Below are 20262 nucleotides of genomic sequence, written 5' to 3' on the forward strand. Positions count from 1 at the left end.
AAAGCTAATTCTATTTTGGATTTGGTTCCAGGTTGGCAAAATACATAGATTTGCTCGCCTAAATTAATCAATTATTTTATCCCTCTTTGCTCTTTTGTATTTTTCCAGCTAAAAATGGTGCGTATCTAACACCACTCACGGACTGGGCCTACAGTATTTGTAGTTCAAAAAGACCAATAGAGCAGTTCGTATTCTCAGGTAAAACTATTTCAAATTGTGTCGATTTCTATGGTCAGAATTTAAACACAGCCTCTCTTGCCGCCCATAGTTTTGGTGTTTGTTGTGAACAAGGCGACGGCTGTCGAATATAAATAGGTTAAACTAAACACATCAGGACTGTTGGCGTCATAAGACTAGCAGGTTGCCGCCAAATGCTCCTAATTAGTTTGAATTCCTCAGTAACCGTGTTCTGTTGTGATTGTATTTGATCAGGTTTCATGTGGTTGGATTTAGTTTCTGCACTTGAAAGAGTTTGTTTATTTCTGTTGCGACAGGAAGAACTTCATATTGGGAGTTGTTCATCTAGTTGTAATGTGACTTGTTAGTGCCTCTTTCGTGTTTTCAGTCTCCATTTTTGGCATCTTCGCTGGTTCAATTGCACTGCACTTCCCAAAAACCACTTCAAAACAAAGGGACCAGTGACATCTTCTACTTTGCATTTTCTGTCGTGCAGTTTGGGTTTCTGAAGGTGGCACTATCACTGTGCATGAGAACCACATAATAGTTCTTAATAATTCTGTAGTATTTCAAAGAAATCATTAAAGCCATCACTTCCTGTTCGGCGGCAGAGAAGTACCAGACTGAAAAAATGGAAAAGCTTTCATGACCTGTTGTGAGCTGGATCACTGCTGTGTTGAATCAACCACGGACCAGCAGAACATATTGGTTTAGATGGAAATGTCACAGGTTTTGTTTTCGCTGCAGTGCTGTAAACCCAATCTGTTCAGTCCCTTTATGTGTAGTTGTTCAGAGTGGACATAAATAAATAAAACACTTTAACTGTATAAGTACAGCCTCACTGAGCCACTAGCATAGCTGTAGGCTATAGACGTTTTTGACCACATAATGGCGCTAGATAAAAAGGTCAGGGGGTCAGCAAAATCTTTAGGATTCATCCCCTGGAGATCAAGAATATCCACCAGACAATACATATAAATCTGCCACTTTTTCCATAATATCCCAGTGAACTCCAGATTTGAACCACCAGCCTGCCAGTGCCTTGCTTTAGACCTGCAGCATTGACCTCCTCATCCATCCTCTTCTGCCACCCCGTATTCCTATATCCATCCTGCCCTTTCAGACCCAGCTGTGTGTGCTGTCTGTACAGACGTTAGCCCACCTCCTGTTGTGGGATTAAGGAGAGATTGAGGAAGTCCTGGTGGGACTCACAGGTGGATAAATAAATAGATACCTTACACCTGAGTCGAGTGTGTCATATCTGATCGGGTTTTGAGTCAATAAGCCACTGGACTCACGAATGTAATCAGACTCTGGTCCCTCTTTAAAACCAGTGACCGAAAGCAGAACCTGGGTGGATAAAACCATCTATTTGCGCATGCAGAGGACGGCTTATTCGTGACTCTATACGAAGAGCTTTGAGGTAATAGTAGCAATTGAGGTTTTTGTACACAGCAGGCCACCCAGCTGCTGTTTAGGTTCACTTCAGTGATCTCTCTGCTGTGTCGTATCGAATTTGCCTCGGCGCTTTGCTAAGTGGGTTTGAAAGGTTTCGAACAATCTGAGAGGTGAACCTGGAGGATGTCTGGACAAATGAGATAATCAAGGGTCAATCCTCCTCCATGTTAGCGGTTATTGATCGTTGACTCTGGAGAATAGATTGGTTAACGACAGCAAAGGCCCTCAGCAGAATCCACAGAATAGAAGGAAAACAAATCATTTGTCTGACCTGTTTAAGATGATTCAGCGGCCCCGGTCAGACATAAAGGTCTCTGACAAATGTCTGCTGACCTTTTTAATATATATTAGATTCTTGGGAAACAAAAGTTTTTAAACCACAGAAAATACAAGCAACCTTATCTGAAATGCAGGCAACCTTAATGCTTTTGACTTCATATGTTGAGGTTATGATCTGTGAGATTTTCATTATTTCAAATACCATTTTTGTATTTACATTTAGCGAATACCTCTTTATGTGCATTCTTCATTCCTAGTGGCGTAGTCCGCCATTCCAGTGCGTGATTCAAACTGCCGTAACGCAGGCAGGGGATTCATAGGTAACAATGCATGCACTTTTAGTAATTCTGTCTAATTCATAGAAGCGTCCCACATCATGAAGACCTCTCCTGCAGCCATATCAGAGCTGTATGATTTACTGATAAAGCAAAACAACTTTTCTTACTGCTGCTTCTCATTAAAAGTGTTCAACTGGCAAACCGGGGGTGACTTTTACAGAAGCAGATTATGTCATTTGTATTTGTCAATGAGCTCTTTTTTGCTGTTCTTCTTGTGTTGTATTTCTGATAGAGGGGTTGCTTGGTGCTGCACTCAGTGGTCATGACGTGTATCATTTCTAGCAGAATTCTGGGACCTGGAGTATAAAAATGCACTTTGCAGTGCCACCAGTAGCTTCAGGTACTGCAAACCAGAACTGAAATCTGTAACTTAAAAAAAGGGATTTCATTGAAAACTATATATACAAATCCTAGTGGTAAAGAAAAGTACGATATGACGATCTCCCCCTAAATTTCTCATTCATCTCTCCCCTGCTGCTTTCAGTAGTACAATGGAAATCTTTAAAAACATCCATCCCTAGCTTGTCGTTGGGTATTTCACTGTACAAACTAGTGCCATCAGATTCAAAAACCCACCTGAAACTGATTTACTGATGATGACTGATAATGACTTTATCTGATGTCTTGTTTGTAGACTCGCCTCAAAATCCTCCATAAATCTAAAAGCCAAAACGTGTTGTTGTGCACTCTACAACAGAGCCATCAGAGCCATCTTTTGTCTCGAGCCATCTGGTCTTATGAGGCTACATTTCGTTTGGAAGTCTTACTTGGATTTGGATTAAACCGCACTACACTGATATGAATTATTTATTGATTTAATTAAAGGATCAACGTTGCATTATGTATAAAGATCTAATGAACCCCAAAGACACAACACCCTCTTTTCTCATCAGCAGTAATTTGTAGATCATGAGGAATAGAAGGCATTGTGGTAAGTATATGCTGTTGTTTCGTTCTTTCTCTCCTTAGTGGTCTAGAAAAACAATTTCATAAAAAAGCAATGAATAATCATGTTCCTTCCACTGTCCCTCTTACTTTTTCCAGGACTGAATTTTTTATGATAATTATAATAATAGTTAATTTGTGATGCATGTTCTATGCAAAAAGCAGATAGTGCTTTTCAGAGTTGGGGAAATAAAAGACTGAATGGGACATTAGCATTAACGCCACAATAATTTGCACAAGTAATCAAGGCAATACAATTATCAAGCTGCAAAGATGTGAGAGTATGCCTAACTCTCAAAGTGTAACTGAATGATAGATGCTGTCTTATTCTGGAGTTATTACTCATTTGATAAAAACATGGCTTCACATGTTGCTCAAGACGCAGTCGAATAAAAGATTTATAGTGGCTGACTTTGTTAGTAGTGCGGTGGCCAAGTGTGAGTGGCTGTCGTTCTTCTGAAAGGTGTTCAACACTAATGACTAATGTCTTGGCAAAAATAAATGACAAAAATAAGTCCATCCGGTCTTTAACATTATTTAAACGGTTATGCAGCGAAGTCAGCTTGCTAAGGTCAGACGGTTTGAATTACCATCTCGTATGGGAGTCGTATTTGTACATCATTTCTGCAAACATGCTGTAAACCTGCACACAATCTGCACTGTTTTCATATTGAATGCCCAGTGTGCAATAAATCGAAGTGTGTTTAGAGAAATAACACTCGGGGTCTGTCAGGTCGCATAAAATGAAACCATTGTAGTCATTTTGTCAACAGGTAATCACATGTGACCCTTATATTTACTCAGGCTTACAAGGATCCAGACTAACTTTTTTCACTGTCCTGAAAAATCAACCATCCCTAAACTAGTGCAAAACATCGTTTACTTTACTATTGTCACCTATACGTTTTTTTTTTGCATAAAACACACACATTTTTAGGAAATAAATGATTGTATTTTGTGTTCAAAAATAAATCTTGGCGCTAGTAGTTTTAATTACGTATCATAAGATTGCTTAAAACTAGTGTTAGGAAGTTAAACGGGTCATAATTCTCTCTCTAAAATGTCATACTGTTGTGAAAACACTTCCTTCAAACAACTGTATTTATTCATGCGTCTCGCAAAAAAATACCTCTTACAAGATTACATTTGAACACAACACTCATCACAGCTTTATAATCTACTTTCCCCTAATACTAATTTTTACTGGAATTGAATTGAACATCGACGACATGTTGTGTGTGTGTGGCTGGGATGTTACCGTCTTCGCCGCTGTAAAACTATCATGCGATGCATGTGTGAACATGTGTGCAAATGTTCATATACCTGCGTAAAGTAATGCAATATACTCGGATACAACCCACGATATCAATTTGTATGTAATCCGTGTAATAGTGAGCCAGGCCAGGGAACATAATATACATTGTCATTGCGATCATGTTAGCATGCCCAAGTACACCCTCATAGAGCGAGCACATCTGTTGACGCTTCGTCTTGTTTGCTTGAGCGTTTTGTAGAAAACACAGTCTGTTTGTCTTTCTGTCATGTAAGGGTGGAAGACAAACATTTGAGAGGACTAGTTTTTCCAGAACAGTAAGTTCGTATTCTGTTGTGTCCTCAGCCATCGTGCTGAAGCTCCAAAGGCCGGTCAGTGACATCATAAAGGGGCAGATATGGAGGAAGATGCCGTTTCCTTTCTGATGCCTCAGATGTAAAAGTTGAGTTTAGTTTCTTTTTGATAAAAGAAATCGGACCAAAAAGTGTCTGCTTTGCACAGTGGATGTGCGGTGCGCGTTCATGTAGAATGTGTCTCAATGTGGTCATATAACCTGAGACATATTTTTATTCATTTTACAACACAGGCCTTTAATAGATAACCCATAACTATAAATCTCCATTAGTTTAAAAAGCTGCAGACTGTTTGTGAATCATTCCGACTGAAAGCTTTGACATCTGTTTTTTTAATATCACAGATGTAAAGGATAACAGCGGCGGAAGAGCAAAACACAACATCCTGATAGATCTTCTGATAGTGATGCTGATGAGGTTTACTCATACAAACTCAAATCATCTCCTCTCTTTGCAGCAGGACTGGTCTGTTATAGACTCTCTTTCTGTTTGTTTCTCTTGTTTTCTGTTTGTTTCACCCCTCTCCCATTTTTTGTGTGTGTGCGTGTGTGTGAGAGAGACAGCAGATACATTTTGTGTGTTTTATGCTTTTGTTCTTGCTTGTTATTGAGACAGAAGGTTTAGCAGACACCAGGGAAAACCTTTCCTCTGCCACCCGATTGTTGCAAAGCTGTGAACCAATTGTTCTATTAGTTGTATGAATTGTGTTATTAGACGTGCATTCAGTTGGCTCTTTATTACGTACACCTAGCTGAAGATAATGCAGTCTAATACATCAACCCTTTAATAAATCATATGAGGGTAAGCTAACTGTTAGAAACACTTAAGGCAGCACAAATTACAGCGTCCAATATGTCCATGAAGATGAATCAACGACTTAAAAAACACTTCAATTGTAAAATTCATTGCTGAGCTGCTGTATTTGACTGCTTTAGTTTTAGCAAGTTGCACATAATAAAGTGGCAACTGTGTGTGTCATTAATCATTACATGCATATATAGGCAATGCAAATAGATAAATTGCATCAGTGTATGCTGGTGCGTGTGTCTCTAGTTAGCTATTGTTAGCTAGCTAACAGCTAACAAGAACTGCAAACACATTCTGGTGGTTAACTTTGCTGAAGTAACATGAGGTTAAAAGTAACTTGTCGTCCATTCTGCGTAAAACCTGAACATTGTTTTGAAATAAAAAAATTTTAAACTGCTTTGCACAAAAATATATATATTTAGACATACATACAACACACATAACACACCATTAAAAACATACATGTATTCTTCAGTTGATGTCACAGAGAACAGATGAATAAAAGAAAGCAGAAACGTCCTCATGATAACTATTAAAAGGCTGAAGAAAATTGATGGATTTTGTAAATATATCAAAAGGGGTAAACGGTTTGATCTGAGATTTATCTGGTAATTGTAGACTGGAATGCCAAAAAGTAAAAACGGTCAAGAATATGACCAAGTACACGTGTAGGACCCATGAATGAGATCGAAAGAGCCAATTCAGTGTAAAAAACAAACAAAATCATGAGCCTTTGGGATTGACGGTCAGTAAATGCAAATGTTAAAATCGCCTTGAATTAAAGGATGATCAGATTTGGGAACAATAAAAAGACAAGAAGAGAGAATTGGTCAGTAAAAACCTTTTGTGCACCGATATACCCCCTCCCCATATTCACTAAGACATACTCGTGGGAATATAACCTAATAAGGTTTCCAGTGTTTGCACGTCTATGTATACTGAGTGTTGGGGGAATTGGGCTTGCAGAACATGGCACAGACCCTTTTTAGAGAGTGGAACAAAGGAGAGCGATTGGAACTGTTGCCTCCAGAGACACTGGATCAGAGAACGCCATGACTGGAGCCGCACAACCACAAACCACTGGACTGGTTTGACTGTATGTCTGGAACATCAATTTAGGTCAGCAATACGCAACAATGATGTAAAAAGTCCTTATTAGCCAAGAGGCATTTCCTACACATACGTATATCCATTATGTTGATTCCAGATGAACAGTTTAGTGATTTAGTGAACTGATCGCTATGATGCGGTACTGGATGCAGTACTGTACATCTACACTAATTGCTGGGTGGTCTAAGGAGAACAAGCATGTATAGAAGAGGAGTGTAATATCTCACTTTGTGCATTCAAAGACGGGGGAATTGGCAGCCGGTCGTCACATGGGCGATGTTGCTTGGATATATTTTTACCGGCTGCGACGGCGATGCCAGTATTGTTTGCACCCTGTGAGTCACTGGCGCTGGTGTGATCTCATCGTAACGGGGTCTCTAGTTGTATGTGATGCATTTTATGAATTAATTCAGAATCAAATGGTCCACCGCTACTAAGGACATGAACACACATAATTTGCTACTTTGTTCTGTTTTGTTGGTGACTGAGTCGTACTGTTCTCTGTTGTCAGCTGACCGAGCTGCTTTTAACGGTTTCACCCTCAGGGAACCATGACTGACCGAATGATCACACTACAAACCTTCCTGGTTTTCCACCAGTGACAGCAGATCAATGAGCTCCACCCTTCCCCATTGTCTAAATCCAACCCTCAAACCCTCAGAGGGGCTTCATCAAAGCCAGGACTGATGGATGCTGAATGTGTGAGAGCAAGAGAAGAAAGGAAAGAAATACATCTTTCAGTTTACTGTCATGTGGTGCCAAAGTGTCCAATTAATGGAAGCCTGAGTTATAAGGACTGTTTTGTCGACCTTATTAAAGGACCAGGGTTTCTCTTCACATACTCAACGTTACTCTGGACCATTTCTGCAAACCTATTTAGCAACAGAATGTTTACACCGTTCGGTCCTCTCTTGATCTCGTAGGCACAGCCACTCAACTTTTCTATGGACTTGCCTCATGTGTCGAGCTGGTGACGTTTAACTTGTGATGGCTGGGCTTCTGGGTAATGGTGTTTGTTAAAGGCTGGTTTCAAGAAAGGCTCTTTTTGTTGTTGGCTGTATGTAGTTCAGGTGGTAAAGTGGGTTGAACTTCAAATGGCTCCCCGAGTGCATGTAAGGAAACTAATAATCCAAGTCAAATGTGCCACAAAAAAAAGGGAATATAATGTAACATCTGTGTGCTCTAGCTGCTCCAGCATTCACTGCTGCTCTTCCTATTCTATATGGCTGGAAATAGCTGCCATTTATATAAAGGTAATTGTGTTTAGAAACGACAATGAGTGAGTGCTGGTGAATTGTACTGTTGTACTGTCTTTGCTTCAGTCTAGTTGGTGAAATAGTGTCTGATTCTCACCGTACTGTCTGAGGTACAGTGAGGTCATTGTGAGGAGATCACAGCTCCTAGTTATTCACTGTCCTCACTGTAATAAGGCTCGGTGTTAGTGCTTCCTCTCAGCTGAGTGAATTAGTGTCTTGTGATCCTCTTTCTAAATATACCACATGTAGCCATGAGGCAAACAGACCCCAGACTACAACTCCTACAACAAACCACATTCCTTTTCTCTATTGAGCTCCACTAACTGACGCTCAGGTACACTCCGTTTACGATGCTCTCTCTCTTCAGCGTCATTGACAAATCGTTGGGATGACGTCTGACATTGTCGCTCTGTGAAGGAATAAACCTGAAGTTCTTGCAGTACATACAATTTTCTACTGCTTTCCCATACTCGGATATATATGCACACTTTAGTTCCCACCCACACTTTATGATCACACACACACACTCGCACACACACACACACTCGCACAGTAACCATTTTCCCAGAAAGTCCTGTTCTGGATAGGGCGACCCTTTGACCACACTTCCATAATTCAACAGAGGGTAAACAATTCGCGCACACAGACATACACATCTCCTTCCCATCACGTGTGTGTGTGTGTGTGTGTTTTCTATTCATCGGCTTGTTTAACTTCTCAAACATCTGATGCCAGTGTTAGTTTCTGTGTCCAATTTTCTCTTTTCTTCTATTTTTATTTATCTCTCGTCACCTTACACAGCCAGAATGCCTATAAGTAACTTAACTTTAGCTAAGAGTTTCTCTGTGGGTCTCTGTATGTTAACATGCATCTCTGTCTGTTTTCCACAGGTTTATTGCGGGCATCACTATGACTGATGGGGATTATGACTACCTTATAAAGCTCCTTGCCCTGGGGGACTCCGGCGTGGGCAAGACCACCTTCCTGTACCGATACACAGACAACAAGTTCAACCCCAAGTTCATCACCACAGTCGGCATCGACTTCAGGGAAAAGAGAGTGGTAAGTTCTCATCTCTTACAGGGCTGCAGCTGGAGTATTCTACCATCATTCCATTGATTAATAGAGTAATCTGATCAAATATAAATATATTTGTTTTTGTTTGTTTTAATAAGGAGCAATACTAAATATACGAAGAGAGAAAATAAGACCGAACAACTAATTTGTTCTTTAAAAAAAAAAAAAAAACATTTTATTGTTTACAGGCCATAATTTGTCTTTATCTATCTTATATTCAGACAACTGTATTTCTTTGAGTTTCTCGCCAAACATTTTTGAGTATATATACTCAAAAAAAGATTTTTGGTGGCGTACCGCTCTAGACTGTCACTTAGACCCGTTGAAAACCTTAATTCCTGCTGCTGAAATCTCATCAGGGTAAAGACACGGAGATCTCCAAGTGTGAGATGCAGAAATCTGAATCAGAGAGTGGGCGAGGCTCAGTTTGGTCAGATGTGTGGTCACCTTGGTGCTAATCTGCCTTCGCACTGACAATGCTGCCTTAATCCCACCACTCCGGATGACTCATAGGATTGATTATTGTTCCTCACCTCCTCTCTCTCTCTCTCTCTCTATATATATATATATATATATATATATATATATATATGTGTGTGTGTGTGTGTGTGTGTGTGTGTGTGTCTGTGTTAGGATCACACCCCATGTTCAGGAGTCAAGAGTGGAAACAGAAACAGACACGTATGATCACAGCTGTAGCTCAGTGCTGTCAGGGCTCCTCCTAAGGGCTTTTTAATGGAGACTGAAGATGAATGTGGACCCGTTTGTTTATCATGTGATCTTTTCAACCAGAATTGACATTTCTGATAAGCTGTAATGAAGCAGAATCTCCAGCTGCTGTAAACTGAGCTAAATATAGTGAACATATCAGCTGAATATGATAACAACTCTACACTTAATTTATTCTGCTGGGCTTTACATTATCAGGAGCTTATTGTGGCTTTTTGTATTCTTCTGATACTTATTATTATATCGTCTCTGCTGTAAAAAGTTACATGCGTGTTTTACAAGATTATTTAGCTTGAAAAAATAAGATATTATGACAAACTTGAATTGCACCTTTTCAGTGTGGGCCGGATATTGAACCTGCATTTCAACTGACACCAAATAGTCAATTTGTTTACTTATTCTTTGATGGAGTAACTGAGGATTTTTGCACCATTTGCATATAAGAAGTTTAATTAATTTCATGAAATGAAAAACAAAAAGGTATTTTTGCTGAAAACTGGGATTATGTTCAGCAAAAATGTGCAGTTGTGGCCCAAACTCAACGTCGGAATCCAGCAATCCTCAGCTCCGATAACGAGCTGCACCAGCTCCAGTACAGAGGACTCGCACTGTCAGATGTACAAGTGTCATCACTTTCCCTCTGACTTGAAGTCCGTTATTACCTAGAAAACTGAACTATAAGCGCTCTAGAGTTCATCCAACCGTTCTGAGTGTGATTGGCTCTGAGAGAGAGTGCCTCGTCTGGGAAAGTGAGAGGTGTGAATGACGCCCGAGGCTTCCTGCAGAGACACGAACGCAACCGGCTGAAGCTCGAAAGAGTTCATCATTACAGAGTCACGGTCACTGTACAGACGATTCACGATCATTCTGTTTTTTAATTATTATTATATGCACATTTCAGGAAGACTAAAACGTGAATGCAGGTTTTCCCGTGCAGCTATGGACTGTGAGAAGCACACATCCAGTTTAATAGTCAGTTTCAGCAGAGACAGAGCAGCAAAGTCTGCATACTGATTCATCTGGCCCTGCTGTTTGTGCTGCCTGACATCTGCAGACAGCTGCCTCGTTAGCGTTAGCTCCACCCACGGGGCTATACTCGCGGCTCGTCAACGAACAGAGAGTTCAGGACGGGGACTTTTCAGCCCTTCTTGCTCGTATTGGATCGGTTGACGTAGTGTGCTGCCAATAATTTACTTCTTCAACGATATGATAGTTTACACTCTGTCGCCGGTATATTAGGCCCTCCTAGTTAAAAACGAATTGCTAGAATGTGATGGATAAAATCTAAACTCGTGTTGTTTCTCGCTTTCTTCAGGTGTACACAGCAGCCAACCCCAATGGGACGACCGCAGGGAAAACCTTCAAGGTCCACCTACAGCTCTGGGACACAGCCGGACAGGAGAGGTGGGCTGCTCGTCACGCTGGACTGGGTGTCCTTCTTTCCATCAGGACTATTTCAGTTTGCAGTTGTAGTTGTTAATTTTTCACATTTCTTCTTTACCGAGTCCACTTTTTCAAAGCTGTTTCTGCTCACAGTTGTCTCTACCAACATGTATAGAATAGCTACAGCAGTGCTAGTCAACCCTGTCTTCTCTGTCCTCTCTTGCGATACACCGGGGAAAGAATCATCGTGTCCAAGAGAGACGTGTCGTCATGTGTCTGACGGTGAAACTTTCCAATCTCCATGAAAGAAATATATCTTTAATGGGATTAAATATTTTTTATGTATAGCAAATGCAGTCTAATTAACAGTAATCCCCTCTTATATTAGGTTTTGAATGTAGCTTTAACATTATTGAAATGTTTATTAAATGTTAGTTTCAAGCGGCAGCCACTGAAGTTGAGTGGGGCTGTGTTGTGGCACAACTTGACTTGTGGGACGTAGCTGGAAACTAAGGGAAACATGACTTTAACTGGCTTTAACCCCAATGCAAACATTTCTCTCACGGCAAATCCAGTTTTGACAAGAGACGGTGAAATGATAAAGCTCATTGCTGAAATCGATCATGTATAATCACACTGAAGGGTTCGAGCGAGAAACAACAGATCGGTATCTTTATGTGTGTGTCAATGCGCCTCTTTGCCCGTTTATACAGCATGTGTCAATCATTTATGCGTGTGTGTGTGTGTGGTCTTTAATTGGAACTGGCCTCGATCTGTTGAATCTGTTTGTAAAGGCCTGATGACTCATTGCAGGATGAGTCAGTGTTAGTTACATAATTCTAACTTCATTTCTTCAGCTCAGTGTAACGGAACAAATTCCTATTTTCATAAGCTGATCTTCGTGATCCTCTAATGGAGCACCCACTGCAGTCGTCATTCCACTTGTGTGATTAGTTCGTCAGACTGTTTGCTGTGAAAACACCCTGATATCTGCTGCTTTACCCTGATGTGTTTGCGGATATTACATATTTGCTGAATAGTTATTAATGTTTACACGGAGTAATGTTCCTTGGTCCTGGTGTCACGCCCAGAAGCCCAGCATGCCACAGAACATACATTACATTACTGTTTTTATCAATTAAGACTTATCTCTGAATATTAGCTTTTATTTTGGAGTCTTGTTTGCGTCCACCTGATGAAGTCCAATATTCACTCTGTTTTTAGCTCTGTTTTTGGTATCCTCCAACTCTTTAGCTGCTAAATGCTCCACTATGTTACACAGCTGGTCTCTAACTATCTGTTTGGTGCTGAGCCGCTAGTGTACGGTGGGTTTTAAAACTTTGTTGCTGCTGCTGCTGAAAACGCGGCTGATTATAGCGGTGAGAGGAAACCAAAACAGGAAAGTTCTGGGTTGGATTTCCAAGACAACAAGTTAAACTACGTATGTAGAGCTGAGGAGAACAGCAGCCGGCTGATACATCTCTGTGGGTTCATTACTAAGAGTAACACACAGTCATTTGTTTTCTTCTTGATCAAATATTTTTTCTTTAAGTCAAAGGGTATTTTTGTTAAGTCCACCTTCACTCAAAAATGTGTTTTGCTTATTGTGAGACGTTTGACTTTGTAGAAGGATGTGAAACTGTTTTCACATTCATTGCTGGAAAAGGAAAGTGTCTTTCTGCTCACCTTCAGTTAACATCTTGTGTCCAAAAGTTACCCTTTTGAAATTAGTAATATTTGCATATTCATAGATTCTGGATTTTTTTTTGTGAGGTAGAAGGAATAAGGTAGTGAGTTTATTGTGGAAGAACAATACCAGACACAAAGGATTATTCAAGTTAGAGTATCTTTCTTTTCTATCTTAAATATCACAAAAAACATGTCTGGAGAAGAACTTTAAACAAGAGAAGTCAGACAATCTAAAACTAAAGCACACACACACTAAAAACATTGTGGTTGGCCTTAATGTCGTAATTTTGAATTCTCAAAATGATAATATTTCAGAGATTTTATTTTTTCTCAGTTCACTTTCTATATTGTCGTAATTCAGCCCTGTCAGAGGAACCGCAGAGTTCAGCTCAGTCTTCAGATCTCAGCTGTGGTGTTCACTGTTTGCTTTCGGTGCGTGTGTTCCAGGTTCCGCAGCCTGACAACTGCGTTCTTCAGGGATGCCATGGGGTTCCTGCTGATGTTTGATCTCACCAGCCAGCAGAGCTTCCTCAATGTCAGAAACTGGATGAGTACGTTTCTAACCTCCACACTTTCTTTGTGTGTTCAGAAACCTGCGTTGTTTTAGCTTGAGGTCTGATTCGTCTATCAAAGCATCGTTTTCTCTTTTATTCAAGCTCCCCCGGAATACACCTGTCACACATTCAGCTGTACAAAGATACAGTTTTTCTGTTTTACATTTGCACCTCATTCCTTGTATATTTGTATTCATTTCCAGGTCAGCTACAGGCCAATGCCTACTGTGAGAGTCCAGATATTGTGTTGGTGGGAAACAAGGCCGACCTGGCCGACCAGCGGGAGGTTCAGGAGAAACAGGCCAAGGAGCTGGCTGATAAATACGGGTAGGTTTATTTCTCATGCACAGTATTTGCATCAATCTTACATCAATTGACATTGCAACTGCTTATGTCTTATACTCTTTATTGGACAGTTATTCAAACTGTGACTGCCTACAGGGCCTTAACTTTTAAATTACACTCGTGACTCTTCTTCCTGTGCTTCTTCTTGTTATTATCTATGCTTTATCTGTAACCGCCAATCCTTAGAGGGTTGTGGGGGGGGGGCTCGACCCGAATTCAGCTGACATTGGAGGAGGGGCGGGACACCCTGAACAGGTTTTTATTAAATATTGCATTATAACTGTAATGCGGTTGTAAAGTAAACATTACACAAACACACAGTAAAGAGCAGGCATTTCATTAAGAGCGGGCCAACTGTAAGACGAGCAGTGAAACAGGACACAACAGTGCAGAGCAGCACTCGACAATATCTCAACAAATGACTTCCTGTTAGACAAGGTACAAAAAAAACGTTTCCTGGTGTCATTCCAGCCAGCCAAGACCTCGGTCTGATGTTAACTGGCCTGTTCCAGGAAGTGATTAAATCTGTCTTAAACTCTGGGGAACTGTTTAGTTGTGCGTTTGTAATGCAGAATCCAGTTTTTCCTTTCTTGTCTTGCGAGTTCGTTTAACCTTGTGTGAAATGTGATGTTGTGAGAGAACAACCCTCTCCAGCAAACAGTCCCTGCTAGTCCCTACAAAGCCTCCTGAGATTTATTCAGTATAAGAAATGTTGATTTTTGAAATCTATACAGACTAATAGCTAAACTGAATAATCCGATTAATAAACCAATGGCTGAATTTGTCAAATATTTGGAGGAGCACTCGAGATGTGTTCACGACGAGAGATAATTATGAAGCTTTGACAAAACAATAAATGTCCCTCGTTGCTGTCTCTTATGGACTATGCATGGATTTCCAAGTCTATCCAAGATGATTTCAACAGAAATTAAATGAAACCAATTAAGAAAACTGATGGGAATAATTGGGAAATGGTCCAAAACCCCCCCCCCCCCATCTTTTAAACAAATGCTTCTGTTCTTGTTGCCCACAGGATCCCGTACTTTGAGACGAGTGCAGCGACGGGAGCGGAGGTGGACAAGGCGGTGATAACTCTGTTGGACCTGGTCATGAAGAGGATGGAGCAGTGCGTCGACAAACCACCTGCCGAGCCAGCCAATGGCAACGGGGCCACAAAGCTCGGCGAAGCGCTGCCCAATGAGAAGAAATGTGCATGCTAGATGGAGAAGAAAATGACCAGTCAGCGCTTCTGTCGTCTGTCCTTTCTACTCGCCACATTCCCTACTTCTTTTACCTTCTCCTCCTCTGTCATCTTTGATTGCATGGTTCTTCATCTTCCCCTGTCCACCCTCTTCTCTCTAAAACAAATCTTTAACCACCTTATGCTCCTCTTTTCTTTCTTCTTCCAAACTGTCTGCCAGAGGGCAATGAAACAAGCTTGTCTCCCTCTGGTGGATATTCAAGGTAATACAAGTCTCAGCCTGTCTGCCTTTGAGCTCTGTTTAGGAGGAAATTAAAACAGGAGGGGACAGTTTCATCACTTTAAGACACATCATGTGCCTCGGCTGTCTGATCTGGGGCATAAAGAGCTTAAGGCTGTGTGTCTGTGTAAATCAGCCTAAGTCATGGTCCTCTCCTGAAACTTTTCCTCCTGGATCAGAGCGAGCAGCTCTATGAGCAGTATGTTTTTTTGTCTACTTCACACTGTTTTTCGATGCTGTACCCGTACTAGCGACATAAGATATTTTTTCAGTATTCCAAGCAGTTTAGTTTGGCTTGTCTGTTTGGTAAAACGTGCACTAACTCGTGTCTAATATATTGGTTAGGGTGTCATGGTGGAGGTGTTTGACACTTGAGTGAGAGGTGCTGTTCACAGCTTATTGCTTGTTTAGTTTGTTAAGCTACTGCCAGCTTGTTTGCTCCTAAAGCTAATGTAATGACCGCTTAATCCACAATGAGTTGTGCAGATAAATATTACAACAATATTAAACTTTATATTAGAAACGGTAAATAGAACATAGAGATACACCCGAAACACAGCAGAGGAGGTTAAATGAAGCCTCTGTGGGGTATTTTATATTTTGTAACCAGACTGGTCAGAGTAGATTGTTCATGGCCACTTGTTAATGATTATTATGTATTGAATATTAATGCTAACCCTCATTTTAGAAAAAAACCTTGGAATAAATGTTGATATGACAATCTCAGCTAACTGTTACGGACTTCCTGTTTGCACAAGTAATTAGCAGCTTATGTAGCTAGCTAGCCACAACCTAGCTAACATAGGGTATTGGTGCTTGGCAGTGTTAGCAGTGGCTACAAGCATAATGTCTTTATTAACAAAAGCAGCTGATGATTGTTTCAGAGTCACAAAGACAGTTTGCAAAGTTTCAGTAACGGACATGAATTCAAAATGAATGAAAAAATGCTTTTTTTTTGTTATCATTCTCGCCAAAACACCAACACCTTGTTATCCAGTCTAGCTTAAGCTATCTAGGTCGCTGTGGCTGTTGAGTTGTTGCCAGACGTGGCTGATTATGAATTGCAGATGGTATACCGTTCATATTGGAGGACTAATATGGGTACAGCATGACACGCGTGAAGTGGAGAGAAAAAAAAAAAAAGCCGACATGTGTATATCATTCATAGAGTGTCCTAGACCGGGATATTGTTCCAAACTGATCTACTGCCTTGGCTTTTAAAGCGTTATTCCACTGTGGCGGAGCAGACTTTGATCCCTGTGGGGGTTTGAGATAAATCAGCAACAAAAATCAGCTACTCTGACAAAGCAATGTCCCCTTTATTTGCTAACACTTAATAGAAAATGAAATAATTTAAAAAAGAGAGCCTAAAAATGATACTGGCTTTTTACAGATAGAACAAACGTGTTATGCAAGTCCAAATAAATACATTGAATAAAAAGATTAAATGAACCTCTGAGTGGAGAGGATGATTATATCTTATTAGCATCAATTTGCCATTCAGGTGAGGTCAGCTTTTCAGGGCAGCTGATTTTTCATTATGACCCCTCACCTCTTTACAACAGATAATCAGACAAAGTGAAATATCGCTTTAAGGCCCCATACATGACCAATGTTGTAAGAATATAAAGTGACCAACTATTTATATGTATTAAATATAAAACATAGATTATTATTTCTGTTGCCATATTTTTTTGTTGTATTTTTGTTACATTTTTTGCATCTCACACCAAGAGAAAATGATCTCAACTGCATTCATATTCGTAATTTGTTTCTTCATTGCTTTAGTGCTCTTAAGCTCGGTTGAGTTATTAACTCCAAAAAATACAAATTTATCAACATGTGTCTTTAACATGAAGAAAATACTCTTGAAGAATTACAGTAGAAGTTGTTTAATACATTTTGGGCTTAACAATTGACGTTACTGTGGACCAATTTGTGTTGAGTGTTGTTGCTTAACACTTTGTTTTTCCATTGCATAACAGACCATATAACTGCTGCTGTGCAGAACACCTCATGGCATATCGTAACTAAAATGTGTTGTACCATGACGCTACGCTTGTGCGTCTTTAGAACCCATTTTGATCTAAATTTACAAAGAAAAAAAATCATTTAAATGTCAAAAAATAGTCTGAGATGATCTCTTTGTTTTAAGTGCAACTCAACAGTATTCATTATATCAAGTAACACCTTGATCTGCCTTACTTCATGAACAATTTTTTAGCCAAGTTCAAGTGCACCAGAAACGAGGGAAATGATCATTGCGCTTGCCGCCTGCTGGCAGCTAAGTCCTTATTTTTATCCTTCACTGCGCTAAGGGGAGGTTTTACATGGCAGTCCCAACTAACAGCTGCATAATAGTAGGATTACTGCAGGTTGGTTTTCAAATTGTACTGAAACCTGGGGCTGCCAGATGGGTCAAAAGTAATGTTAGGTATACTGTGAGTGTGGCCTATTAATGGTAAAACACTGTTGTGGTCCTTTTTAAAGATTATAAGTTGTTTGAATTTGAATATTTGATTAAATCCCTTTTTATCAGTACATTTTTAGCATCGTACTCGCTGGATCCCCCAAAAAAATCCTAGGTTCAAGAATCATGTAGCTTTGGTTTCACCTCACCGTCACCTATGTTTATTGTACCAGTGTGCCAAATTTAAAAAAAAAAGGAAACATGACAAACAAGCGTTTGTTTTCACCAGAGCTGAACCTCATTCTGCTGTTCAGTCAGAGGAAAAACTGCCTTCACAAATAGAAAAATGTGTTTTTATTTTGTGTCGGGTTTTCATTTGAAAGCCAAACAAAGTCGCCTGCCAACAGCTGATCTCAGTGCCATATTAATCGCTCACCGCTGTTTGATTTTCAGTTTGTCAAAATATTAATTTGCTGTCTATGAAGACAAAAGGAGCTTGCTCACATTGTAACAATCCCAATAATCGAGTTAAAGTTCCCAGGAAATACTGTGTTTCTATCATTTTGGTTTGTTTGTTAGTCAACTTGCTTACTGTTTTTGTTCCAATCTGTAGATTTTACCTTTTTTGTTTTGGTCTTAAGTCGTGTAATTGTAATGTACAGGTTTCATATTTCTAAACACATACAGAAGCAACATGGTGGAATCCTCTTTACGTCCTCTTTAGGTTTATTCTGTTTATTACCTTTCCTCCAAATTTCATTAGTGAAGCAAGTCATGTTACAGTTAAGCAAGCAAACAACCTTGGTGCAGTGGAACAAGCTAAGAACACAACATATTATCACCCTCCAGAGTTGCTCAACAATCTTATCCCATTGGAGTAAAGTTTGAGTGCTTATTACGAATCTTATTGCGATGTTCACTCCTTTTTAAATTTGTTTTGGTCTCCTTCAATTCCTAAGAAAAAGATCTGGCTCTATAGCCGCTAAATGTTCCAGTCATGTCTCAAGCAAGATGCACATTGTGTCTGTCTGCTGTTTGTTGCTGGACAGATGGTGTGCAGTGGTTTTATTAACGTTTTGTTTGGTGAAAACAGAAGCCTGCTGCGGCTGAAAAGGGGGTTGTAACTGAAGCATACACTAAATGTGCCATAAAACCAAAACAATGAGTTAAAGGAGGCTAAAAGTCTTTGTATCATGAGGAATCATTCTCACTATGAGTGCCACCTCTCACATCACACAATCACTTGTTACTATAAAAATTAGATTAGTGCAGCTTTAAAATGTGTCATACACGTCTTTAAAAGTCTTAAAGCTTACCAAGTGTTGACTACCAGTAATCAAGGTTGTAACTTTTGCTCAGTTTTTTGAAAAGTGCCCATGTTTTTGGTAAAAGTATGGTTAAACAGTTTAAATCATGACTTAAAGAGAAATGACTCTTGCATAAATACAATGCAGCCTTATTTATCAATATGACTGGCAAGTAGTTTATTCATTTTAATGAATTTATTAATGAAACACTAAAATTATTCCTTGAGATCTACCGGAAAACCTCGAAAATAGAGCAAGGACACAATGAACTCCTAAGACGCATCAACAATGGCGAGACATTTTTTTGGTGGTTTTCTTACTATTTGAGAATTGAAGTCCACATTTCCTGTGCGCCTCACCTCTAGATGGACGATGCCTTTTATTGTGACAATCTTCCAAACCAATTTGTCAGTTTATATCTAAGCTTTTCTTCTTGCGTTGCTCTTCAGATTGTCCTCTTACATTCAGTATTCAGTTGTGCCACTGGTGTATCTGACATTCATTTTCTCTGTCTTCAATCATGTTTTTCCAGAGAGCATCTCTTCCATAAGTTTGACACGGTCTTTGGTCGTTTTTGAATTCACTTTGAAAGTTTACACAGTTTGAAGAGTCATGTTGTGCCTGTTATTAACTCTTCTGTCTGATCCTCTGTAAAGTTTATGAGCTCCTAAACATTCATGCGTTATAGATTATAGATTACAAAGCAGAGGCAAAAGAGACCAGAAGTTGTGATGTTTTTGTGCTCGATATATCAAAACAACTAATCAATCCAAGTACCTCTAAGAGCTTTTATTTTTGGAAATCCTCTGTGTGTGAATTCTCACTGATGCCTGCGGTTTATACACGTTTCTTCAGTTTCACTGTGTCTATCGATGCCTGTGAGTGGGTTTGTTGGGTTTGTTGCAACATCAGCATGTTTGACACAATAAGAATGAAATTACCTGTGATGCGTTTAATGTTTCCGATGTCAGAGCTGCAAATAAATCTTTGTGTTTGTTTTATCCTGTTTGCTTTTGAGTCTTCTTTGGTTTTGGTTTGATATATATTTGTGTGTGTGTGTGTGTCTGTATATAATATATATATATATATATTATGAAAAGCCATAATATAGTATGTAAAAAACAAAACAGTCATAGTATAACAAAGTCAAACAATAGTATGTCACAATAAATCAAATATAGTATGGTATGTTGGATAAAGTCATAAACAATTCACAGTATAATATGTTGAAAAACGTGAAATAAAGTGAAAGTATATTATGTTGAAAAAAAGTTCATCGTATAGTATGCAG

The 20262-nt window shown here is 39.6% G+C and overlaps 1 protein-coding gene across 2 annotated transcripts in view; it reads left to right on the forward strand.

Annotated features, from left to right (window-relative positions):
- Positions 1-19942, forward strand: part of LOC306710336 (ras-related protein Rab-27B-like) — a 44721-nt gene extending 24779 nt beyond the window's left edge. For both annotated transcript variants that reach the window (XM_079178806.1, XM_079178805.1), the window contains exons 2-6: positions 8887-9058; positions 11118-11206; positions 13322-13425; positions 13632-13755; positions 14807-19942. In XM_079178806.1, coding sequence (XP_079034932.1) covers positions 8906-9058; positions 11118-11206; positions 13322-13425; positions 13632-13755; positions 14807-14993 — 657 coding nt within the window. In that variant the 5' untranslated portion in view covers positions 8887-8905 and the 3' untranslated portion in view covers positions 14994-19942. The remainder of the gene's footprint in view (positions 1-8886; positions 9059-11117; positions 11207-13321; positions 13426-13631; positions 13756-14806) is intronic.
- Positions 19943-20262: the final 320 nt, after the last annotated feature.

The sequence above is a fragment of the Pholis gunnellus genome (assembly GCF_910591455.1).
Source record: "Pholis gunnellus genome assembly, chromosome: 18".
NCBI classification, from domain to species: Eukaryota; Metazoa; Chordata; class Actinopteri; order Perciformes; family Pholidae; genus Pholis; species Pholis gunnellus.